The sequence below is a fragment of the Austrofundulus limnaeus genome, unplaced genomic scaffold (assembly GCF_001266775.1).
Source record: "Austrofundulus limnaeus strain Quisiro unplaced genomic scaffold, Austrofundulus_limnaeus-1.0 Scaffold155, whole genome shotgun sequence".
Classification (NCBI taxonomy): domain Eukaryota; kingdom Metazoa; phylum Chordata; class Actinopteri; order Cyprinodontiformes; family Rivulidae; genus Austrofundulus; species Austrofundulus limnaeus.
In genome coordinates, this window is record NW_013952557.1 from 802,657 (window position 1) to 813,769 (window position 11,113).

The 11,113-nt window shown below is 41.9% G+C and overlaps 1 protein-coding gene across 4 annotated transcripts in view; it reads right to left on the reverse strand.

The window, feature by feature from the left end:
* Window positions 1-11,113, reverse strand: part of reln (reelin) — a 142,735-nt gene that overhangs the window by 3,663 nt on the left and 127,959 nt on the right. Inside the window, exons 48-64 of one of the 4 annotated variants that reach the window (XM_014016796.1) lie at window positions 9,476-9,653; window positions 8,985-9,178; window positions 8,639-8,889; window positions 8,387-8,541; window positions 7,994-8,208; window positions 7,716-7,893; window positions 7,449-7,624; window positions 7,255-7,361; window positions 6,826-7,068; window positions 6,556-6,731; window positions 6,397-6,470; window positions 6,133-6,294; window positions 5,887-6,044; window positions 5,547-5,766; window positions 5,191-5,388; window positions 3,934-4,032; window positions 2,033-2,038 (exon numbers count right to left, since the gene is read on the reverse strand). In XM_014016796.1, coding sequence (XP_013872250.1) covers window positions 2,033-2,038; window positions 3,934-4,032; window positions 5,191-5,388; window positions 5,547-5,766; window positions 5,887-6,044; window positions 6,133-6,294; window positions 6,397-6,470; window positions 6,556-6,731; window positions 6,826-7,068; window positions 7,255-7,361; window positions 7,449-7,624; window positions 7,716-7,893; window positions 7,994-8,208; window positions 8,387-8,541; window positions 8,639-8,889; window positions 8,985-9,178; window positions 9,476-9,653 — 2,790 coding nt within the window. Of the gene's footprint in view, window positions 1-2,032; window positions 2,039-3,933; window positions 4,033-5,190; window positions 5,389-5,540; window positions 5,767-5,886; window positions 6,045-6,132; window positions 6,295-6,396; window positions 6,471-6,555; window positions 6,732-6,825; window positions 7,069-7,254; window positions 7,362-7,448; window positions 7,625-7,715; window positions 7,894-7,993; window positions 8,209-8,386; window positions 8,542-8,638; window positions 8,890-8,984; window positions 9,179-9,475; window positions 9,654-11,113 lie in introns of all 4 variants that reach the window. The other 3 variants (XM_014016795.1, XM_014016797.1, XM_014016798.1) reach the window with 3 other exon arrangements.

Sequence of the window (11,113 nt, forward strand, 5' to 3'; positions counted from 1 at the left end):
GCCAATCAGGACTGCTGGCAGGCCAGCGGCAGGCCAGCGGTCACTCTTTCAGAGATGAGGATGTTCTCATTCTTGATAGAGAGGAACGTTGGTTTGAGAGAGGAGTAAAAGAAGCCATTTTTGTGAAGAAAGACCGTCCGTCATTAAACAGAGGTGGAGGCCTCCGTTTTCAGCTGTCCCCCTCCTACAGCGCTGCCATTGCCAGTATCTCTCCACCCCCTGTTAACAATAGGTATTAATTAGGTGTGAACGATAGCCATGTGATGTGAGTATCAGTCACATGGTGGCAGGACTCAAAAGCCTGAATTTTGCCTGAAACTCTCAGACTGAAGAAGTCTCTTGGAAGAGAGACGAAACGTTTCATTAAAGAAGAACCCGTCCAGAGGACCTATACAATTTTTTTCCTTTTAACATTATTTTTACATTTTTTTCTACCACGAATATCAAAATTATGTTGTTTTCATACAAAATATATGTGACCTATCATATTGAAATGAGGATTAAGGTCTAAACGACCTAATTACATTTTCAGATTCTTGGCTTTAAAAGCTGCATTTTGACACCTGGATCATTCTCATATCATAAGCGCATCCAGAGATTAATTTGTCTTCTTGGATACAATAATACATTACTTTTTAGTCTGAATCCTAATTTTACGTAAATTTATTGAGCAATTTTTGATGTCAATATAAAGAGGAAACCTCAAGTAGTATTTGTACTGTATATTGATATTCCAGTTGGAAAGAAACAAAAACATTGCCATCTCACTGGGAAAAATTCTAAATTTTAAGGCATTTTTCCTGAAAATCATTTTTTTGTTGCTACTTATAAAAAATGCTTCAAACATTTTTCTTTAGGATTATATTTCAGACAGTTCATTCAAATGATACATTGATAAGGAATTAATTCATTATGTTTTGACAAAATTCTATTTTTGGACATGTTTAAATCAAAACCCCATATCTGCCTATTTCTCCACATTCCATTTTTGGATTTAATCCTCGTTTTGATGTGATGGGTCATAATGTCTTTGTTTCAACATTTGATTTGTTAGCTATGTTCATTTGTTAGTCATGGGTTTCAGAGATTCGCAAATCATTTCATTTTACAAAATGCTCCAAAAATATTTCTGAACCAGGGTTATTTAAACAGAAACCAAAGCGAGGTGAGGTAGAAGCTCCTGGCCCAGAGACAGGTTGTTGTTGTTGTTGTCCTCAGACAGACAGACAAACAAACAGCCATGAATGGGAGAAAAAAACGTGGATGGAGAGTCATCGCAACAGTTGATCCTTAAAGCCATGCAAGGGCAAAACAAAAGTTTGAAAGAAACTAAATGAAATTCAGTAGCTAAATGTGAGTTCATTTGCAAATACAAAGAATCAATCCTCTCTGTTTCAGCTCAGTGGAAAGCAGTGCTTGATTTTCTGAGTACTGGATGGAACAAGTGTTTTTTGTTTAAAGCAGGATTTTCAGATTAGATTCAAAAACGCCCAAACCAGATTGTGGTTTGGATTGTTCTGAGAACAAAACATAGAGATACAGATATATAGTGATGATTACATCACACATATAAACACAAACATGATACCACTGACATCTTTGTATGAAACATGACCCATAAATAAAGTTTGGTTGTTCGCTTATTCGAGTCATAACCACATTTTGAATATGTTTAAACCATTTATGGAGCTGTTTTTTTAGCCCTCCATCCACTTTGGTTGTGATGAATGTTGTTTTACTGTCTGTGCTCAAGTTATTTTTGTCAGCGAGCCTTCACCTGAACACTGTGAGCAGCTGGCCTGCCCTTTGACCTGCCTTGGGTGTTAATTCAAAGGATGAAGATGGTGGTTATGCAAAAAGGGAGTGGGGGTGGGGGGCTGGATGTGTATGTAAACTTAGAAGAAGGGTGTCTGCAGTGTTAACGGGGAGAGAAAACAAAAATAAAATGGTTTTGGAAAGGTGGGGATCTGTGTGTGGTAGTGGAGGGGCGGGGGGAGGGGGGGCTGCATTCAGGAAGAGGCGGAGGACTTACCTTACACTACAGCCATGCCAGAGGGAGCAGAATACAGAAGAGAGCAGAGGTTAGAGCGCGAGAGGGGGGAGGCAGGAGGAGATGGAGGGGACTGCTGTCTCGTAGAAAGGTCTGGGGTGGTAGGAGCCCCAGCCTGAGGGGGTGCAGAGACCCAAAGTCGGGAAGAGAGGAAAGAAGAAAAGAGCACGAAAGCAGTGAAATTGGTGGAGGGAGGATGTAAGAAAAGAAAACAGGAAGAAAGGGAAGGATACACAGCAGGAATCCAGAATGGTAAGAGAAAAAAAAAGTTAAGAGGAAAGAATAAAAGGAGAGAAAGGGGGAGAAAGGATGATGATGATGAAGGAAGGTGTGTGGATCAAGCAGAGGAGCGGGCACAAACACGTCATCAGTGGCGACAACAACGACGGTGAAAGCAGCAGGGGAGGAGAGGCAAAGTTGAGCCAAAAACAGAAAAAAAAAAGATTGAGCAGGAGGAGTGGAGAGGAAACGTGTGAAGGAGTGGTGAACAGAGAGAAATAAACAGAGCAAAGTGTGAGGGTCACGGTCACTCTTTTTCAGCAGACACTGTTGAAAACTGAGCAAATGCGGAGGAAGGAAGGAGTGGGACAGGTCACGGCCATGAAGACCAGGAACAGCTCAGGTTAGGCCTCGGTGTGTGTTTACGCAGGTTTCTAAACTTGGCTGATTTGAGCTCGACATGATTGATGCAGAATTGGAAACGCTTTAGATCAACGTCTGTGAGTAGAATGTCATTCTGAAACCCACAATGAAGGAAATGTGTTTCAAATACTTTCTGATGGTACCATGTTAGTATGTGAACAGTTAGTATAAAGATCGTGACATCTTCAGTGTCCTCTAGAATCTCCACAAGTAAGTTTTAACCTTTTTAAAGCTTGAATTTGGCCTCAGGCTGGTAAAGAGAAATGCAAATAGGCCTCAAGACCAGGGGGCACCTGTTCTCCCATGTTTGTTTGTTTGTGTTTTGTCTTGTGAACAGGTGTTTTGAACTGTAATTTCCTCTTGGGATCAATAAAGTATTATCAATCAATCAAATACAAAGAAGCACTCTCCGCAAAGAAGAAACAAGTGACATGACGTCACCTCACCTTTTTATCACTGATTTGATCACAGGTAAAACTCAAAAATATCATGCAATCATCTCAATGCGCTCTACTTGGTGTTTAACGCCTCATGATTAGAGTCCCGTCTCTAACTCCGTATGCACATACTGTATCTAGAGTACCCTAAGTATGCAGATGACACACATATCTATATTACTCTCTCACCTGGGGACTACAGTCCAATGCAACTGAGTGTATTGAACAAATCACCCATTGAATATACCTGAATTTTCTTCAGCTCAACAAAGCTAAAACTGAAGTAGTCATTTTTGAACAGCCTGTTTCAGTTCAATACTTGTTTACAGTAAAATTTTAAACCTTTTATTTAGTCTCACTCCCATTTCTTCTTATTGCAGCTTGAAGCTCTACTTAGAAGCTTCTTACAATCCAACAATGCAAAATGTGAATTCTTGACATTTTTAAACTGGTCCTCGATCAGGACTGTATGTACAGACTCTACAAGAACACTGAAAATATCATGATCTGACAGCAAGAGTTGATCTGCTGTAAACAAAACATCTATCAGCAAACAGGCACCCTTTCCAATAAACAACCCCGGAGAACATTTTACTCCAGAAGCCAGGATGATAATGTAAAAACATAAAAAACTGCTCAAATGTAGATGTTTTATCTGTGTCTCTGAGTTAGTGTGGAGTGGAAGGAACCATTTATACTCAGGTCAGGCAAAGGTAGAGAGAGAGGGATAGCTCTGGACTTTGTTGGGGCCAGTTTGTGGAGGTGGGGGGCGCCCAACAGCTGGGCTGGGAATTGGGTACTCACAGAACTACTTCCACATGGTCCAACGCCCACTGGTCATGTCCCACGCCATCGTGTCTTGGCTGCCACCATCGCAGCATGACCCCTTTAACTCTCGCTTCACTGGGGAGATCGTAGAAACATTGCGGAGTGAGATTTTAAAGCTGTTCTGAACCAGCCTGATGAGGGTCACCACTAGGTTATCACACACTGTTCCTACTTTTAATGAGGCCATCATTTCATAAAGAATTGGCCAGATTTTTAGGACAAGAAGCCAATAATAAAGCACTTCTATATTATACTCATCTTTCATGACAGCTACATAGAATCATAAAATATTCTTAAATATTTTTGTTTATGTGGACTGATTGTAAAGCTTAAAAATATATTATCTTTTACTATTAATTGACATTAATTTTATACCACATTTACTTATATAATAACAATAAACTGTAAGATCTTAAAGTGGTAGTTCAGATCTTTTGCATTGGGGTTCTGTGAAAAGGATGTCAACAATCTGTGTCTTGATAGATTTCTGCTGTGGTGCACAGCAATAATCTAAAAATTAGTTCCACTAGCCCAAAAGCACTAACTCAGATATTTAGGTCCCCTAATTCTAAAGCACCAATATACTGGAAATTTAGCAAAAGCTAATTCTAAAACACTAAAATAGCCCAGTTAACCCATGAAAATTCTTCAACAGACAACATGAGTCGCATATTGCCATGTTGCTCTCTTAAGACTTATCATTGACATTCAACAGTCATATTTGTGTTCATATATTGTTAATATATTGTCACCTGGTGGATAAGTGACACACTTACTGTATAACAAAATGTGTGACAGCTTGCACCCTCAGCTTTTAACATTAATTTTGATCAATAACATTTAAAGACCTCAGTTAGTGCTTCTAAAATTAGCCTATAAATTTAGTAAGTTCTAATCCACTAATAAATTTAAAAAATAGCAAAAGCCCTAAAGCACTAATTGGGGAATTAGTTCCCCTGTTAGTGCTTTAGTGCTTTAGGGGGAACTGTGCCCATCACTGGATTTCTGCCCAGAAATTAAGCTTAACTCTGCTTTTGGTCACATTCAGACTTGTTAGCACATCACTTCAGTCAGAAGTAAAACTATATTTCTCCAAAGTGAGGTCTTTCAAATCCCCTTTCAGAGCCCCACTTCACAAGATCTGAGCTATCTTTTTATTTAAAGGCTACCTCACTGAAAGAAAGCTCAGTTTCTAACAGCTTTGTAAATGAAGTGTTTATCAGTATTACTTACAGTGGAATGTTGTAGGAAACTCTCTGAGCCTTTATAAAATCTTTGGGCTGGTGCTGGGCGATGACATGCCAGCTGATTCCATTGTTGATGCTGTACTGTAGCAGTACGGCCCGGTCGACCGTGTCGGGTTGATCCAGAGCTATGTTACAGCTGTCTGTCTGAGCCACGCTGCCGATCTGCAGCACAAACATGATCTTACTGCGGCAAGACAGGGAAGCAGATAAAAGGGCATGATTAAAGGCAAGAAGTACAATTTTACATTTTACAGATGTTGACGTATGAAAGAAAAGTTCCAGAGGTGGCAGTAGCAGCTGCATTTGATGTATTGTAGCTAGTTTCTAAATTTTTACCTGTACCTGGCTCTAGTGAGGTCCAGCGGTTTGGTAACTGCCTGCCTCATTTTACAGCCGTTGAAGTAGAGCGAGTCTCCGTGAGCGTGCGGTGACAGCTGCCCACAGCCGCTGCCCACTCCGCCACCCTGAATCAGCTGCCAGCTCTCCTGAGACACTCCACCAGACTCAAAGTTGTCCTTAATGGAGCTGGGCAGGTCGGTGCTTGACAGGGAGCAGTCATCCCCTGTTGATGTCAGGAGGAAAGAAGCAGAAAGATGGGGATAAAGATTAGAAAGCTACAACGTCATGCTCTATAAAAGAGAAACGAGAGGTCTCCTCAGGAACTATGAGGTCAGTGGCCCACCGTGGTATCCTTCGTCACAAATGCAGACAACCCCGCTCGTGCAGTATCCATGGCCGCTGCAGAGCCCTGGGCACATCTCGCCAATGTAAACATGATCCACCCCCCAGCTGTGCCTCTCTCCTGTCCCCTCCTTCTGAATCCAGCGGAACTGAGTAGCCCTGTAGCCCACAAAACATTCCAAAAGACTTATTCTGCTGAAACATTAAGGCATAAAGAAACATATACCTCAGTTTAATGTTTAAATACCCTGAGGAGACATGGTCTGGCAGCTGGACAGTGACCCTGGTCCACGTTGAGCTGTTAACTGGACTGTAGATTGTAGATTCGTGGAATTGGAAGGGTGAGCAGCCCACATTGTTTACTGAAGATGGAAGGCACTCTGACTGCACCAGCTGCCACGAGTCAGACCTGAAGGACCAAACAATCAGTGGAAAACAATCCAGGCAAAACAAAAAAATGCTTTAATGTTAGTTTTGTTGCAGCTGGCAGTCCTGTTTGTTGATTTCTTACCTTGCATCCTTCCTGTACTGCAGCAGGACAGAATGATGGTCTTCACATGTATCTGCCTCACAACCAACAACAATCTGGAACAGAAGAAATGTAAGTGCTGGGGGTTGCCAAAGAAAATGAACCAACGGTCAATGCAATCTTAATGGGTCAGTTATTTACCTTGAACTGTAAAATATATCCAGGCTGGACTATAAGCTCTCGAGTGGCGAGGATGTTATGCGTCCTGTCTTGGTTCTTGTTGGGCCAATAAAGGTGAAATGAAGGATTTCCACAGAAGCCAGCCGTACGCACCGCGTTAGGATAGAAACTCCAGCTTTCCTCATGGGAAACACCCTCTGGTGAACGTAGGAGGAGGAGACAACAAAGTGATCGGCCACAGTGATCCGATATCTGAACATTGTTTGTCTTTGACCACATCCACAAACTCACCATCATCAAACGTGTCAAGCAGGGTGGATGGGTTGATGTCTGACCCACCCACCAAGATGTTATCTATGGCCCACTGAGCTCTTTCTAGACTCGGGGAAGCCAGGCCCGATGATATCATGAAAGGCTGCCACCATCGCAGGCGTGTGGCGTTTGTTAGAGCCCCCTCTGGTAGAACAATGTAGTCCCTCCTCACTGATACATACTTCAGATAGTCCATCTCGTGCAGCAGCATCCAGGACACACCTGAATGTTCCAAAAAGTGAGAAAACAGACACAAATGAGAGAATTAACAACAAAAGAAGAAAGATGATGGAATTAAAACCGTGCATACATGTCAACTGGTACAGATTTTCTCACAGTTTGTGGACATATAGAAATATCTCACAGAAGGGGTTGACATGTATGACAGTGTAATGTCATTTTTTTCACCTCCATCAACAGAGTAATCCAGCAGCACCCCTTCTTTACGACAAGTCGGGCGGTGACACATGGTCATGTTATCCTCACTTCCTATCCTGGCCCAGTACTCCACAAACCTGTTGAGAAAACATTCATTTCATAATATGGTTAAAAGAGTTTGAGCAAAAGAAAACTGTGTGACTGAGGGATAGTTAAGTGCTAACTTTGCCCCCCGAAGATCCAGATCAGTGGTGACAGCCTGCCTGGCATCAGCTCCTCCAAAATACAAGGCCGTCCCTTCAACCAGGACACCACAGTCTGTACAGGGTTTACCTCCCTCAAGCACCTGCCACTGGGGTCCTGCTGCTCCCTCCCAGTCAAAACGCTCCTTCAGAGTTGCCTACAAAACATCACAAACATTTACTTAAATTATAAACCATCAAAATACCAAGATGATCCCTTACTGAATGCAAGAACAAGCATAATGCTACCTTTAGAGCAGTACTGGTGTAACAATTTGTTCCAGTGAATCCTGGATCACAGATGCACCGCTGGTCCAAACAGTCTCCGTGTCCCCCACAGTGACTTTTGCAGGCTGGCCCAATGTACAAGTTCTCCACACCCCACTGGATGTCTGAGTACTGCTGGTAGAATCGGAATCGAACCGCGCTGGGTACAAGACGGCAAAGGTTAGGCAAGTAAAATGCACAAATTGTAACGAATTATCCGAACAATCGTTTGTCAAAGGATTTATTGGAGGTTGATTTACGTGTCAGCCAGGCTGTCGGGCAGCGGATACACAGCCCTCTTCCAGCTGTCAGATGGGAAAAACACAGATGGTTGGGAGACCTGACCGCCACAGCGGGGGTCAGCAGGCAGGCACTGAGGAACCATGTACTTCCAAGTGACCCCAAAATCTACTGAATACTGAACGTGAACCTGCCGATCTGCAGGGCGGTCTTGGACATTGCAGCCAACAGCAATCTGGGAAAAAGACAAAATACCTGATCACAGCATATTAAATTTTTTCCTTCAAATCAAAATCCATGACTATAATAAAAAGTAAATACATGTAAGCATTTATTTTACAAAATTTTAAAGTTATACTATCAATTTTATTTTTTACAAAGGAGAAGTAAGTTAATTAAGACTTATTGATCACCTTGAACTGCATGACCCAGCCCTTGCCTGGCACAATATCATGTGTGACAGCATACACCTCTCTTCCATCAGCGTTTCCACACACCATCACACCATCAGGGGAGCTGCAGAAACGCTGCACTGAGCAGTCCTCTGAGAACAACCAGTGATCGTTCACTGTGGGCAAAGAGAGCAAAAGAAACAAACATGAGGGATCTAAAGACCGAAATCAAAAAAATATGTTTTGCAATAAAAGGTGACGACAATATAACACCTATTGGTGTTTCATCCTCTTCGTTCAGAGGATCGATCCTTCCTGACATCTCATCTGCAGGGGATCTCTCATGGTTAGGCAGTGCCACCCCTCCGAATGTGTCAGTGATCTGCGCCCGGGTTTCGGAGCCCGCAATGAGGACATTATCCAGAGCCCAGTCACTGTGGTCTGCACCTTCATGCTGTGGCTGCCACCAGCGCACTCGAACGCCTTCCTGACGTGCAGCAGGGGGCAGCAACACATTCACAAATCTGCAAAGACACAAAGCGGATTCTGTTTAATCTGGTGGGAACTTCTCAGATGCGGACACTGACTGCCCTTGAGTGGATGTAGGAGAATAGTTTACCCAGGTTTGGTGTACAGGTCATAGAATATTTCGGTCAGTAAATGCCAGTTGATTCCCCCATTCAAGCTGTACTCCAGAAGAACGCCCTGGTTGCGATTACTAGGTGGGACCATGCAGCCGTACATAAAGTAGAACTGGATGAACTCTGCGTTGGTCAGGTTTAGGTCCACTGTAACCAGTTGACGACTGCAAGCCTATGCAAAAACAAATTTAGAGACAAAGTTTGAGGGGAAAAAAAGTCTAAAAATATATAGATTTTCTTTTTAAAATTACACAATCTGAACAATAAAGAAGGCTGTAATTTCTCTGATCTAATGTCACTCACTGAAACATCAGTTCATCTGCAGAGGCATTCACAAAATGACAGAATATGAGGGGTAAACTAGTCTGAGAATGTATTCATGCAATGAAAACAGAATTACAGCCCAAAATATATTAAAAAAAACATATAAAAACCTGCAGTGAAATAATACAGTGGTGTAAAGACAAACCCCGCTGAAGTGCAGCGCAGCTCCAGAGGCCACAGCTCCACACACAGTGCTGAGCTTCCCACCTGTCAGGGTGTGCCAGTGACTGAGGGAGGGGGCTCGACTGAAGCTGTCCTTCAGCTGGGAGGGCAGAGGGACCACAGGCTCATCACAGTACTCTCCACCCCACTCTGGGTCACACCTGGTGAGGACGGTAGATTCAAACAAACAAGATTTAATGATTTCAAGTTAACTTTACATACAGGCTACGTGGCGTGAGGTGTAAAATAAAAAAAAAACACAAATAAAACTTTGGCTAAATGTTGACATTTACTTTTAAGTATTTGATAATGGAATGCAACATTTCCTGTTTGTGTGTGGCTCTTGTTTTGTCTTCATCCTGCGACAAAAGCAATGCTGCTAACATTGCTAACGCTGCTGAAGATGACATTTCAAATTTTTATTCAAAATGTGTTAATTGAAATCCAGTGGTGGGTACCGTCTGCTAAAGCGCAAATCCGCTAATTGCGGACCTAAACGTTTTGTTTGTGCTTTAGCGGTCTTACTAATTTTTAAAATTCATAAGCAGATTTGCACTATTTAAATTTAAATTACAGTTCCACTAATAACTACTTATATATCGATCATCATTATCTTGAATGGTGGAGGGTATGCCTGTCAGGACTCACAAAGCATGTCATCCATCCAACAGCTCCCCTCCCAGCTAAACACTATTTTTTGGGAAGGTATACGTCCTTCCTGGCTGTCGCTTTGGGTCACGGTTCAGTCAGTTCTCATTTTAGTAGGTCAGCTTTGCAAAGTAATTTTTGCTGGTAGCAATCTAAATTACTCATATGACTTCTGTTAAATTATAATAAACAAAGTGCAAAAGACTACTGTATATTCATTAGCCAGCAGGGATCCACATTTTACAGACATTTCCCACAATGCTTTGTGTCTGCTTATGTAGCAGAAAGGCAATGTTTGGAAATCCCTTTCCCAGCAAAAACAGTAAACATTTGTAATCTGTACTAAAATTTTGTATGTATTGATTTATTTTACTTTACAATCGGAGCTCCCTTTTTAAAAAAAAATAAAGTTTAAATGCTGGAGCTCAATACTTGACGTAATTGGTCGAAGCAATGGGGTTATATACTTATACTGACGGAGACTAACATCTAGTGGTCAACTGGAGCAGCTGCAACTACACGGAAAACGTCCTGATGCATCTCAGTAATCCAGGTAGAAAAAAAATCAAAAAGAAAAAATAAGTAGGCCCACTGGATGGGTTCTTCTTTAGTGAAACGCTTCGTCTCTCCTCCAAGAAACGTCTTCAGTCTCATGAGTTTCAGGTGAAATGGAATCCAATGGAAACATGGAAAACTAAAATCCAAGCTCTTATTTTGAAGGGAAGAAACTAGTTTCCTGTTCTCCTTGCTTTCGTTTCCCGTCACAAATGTACCCAGATTGCATCACTTCAGTTTTCCAATTGTAGCGCTTTCTATATCTAAAGCTAGATTTAGCGCCCTAGGTTCTTTAATTTGATATTATACCCCAAGGAACGGATTTTATTTATTTCCCATAAACCATCTGCAGGTTCTTTATAGAACTCTTTACTGAGGTAGCTTAACAATAATATCTGACCCACCAATAATGAGACTT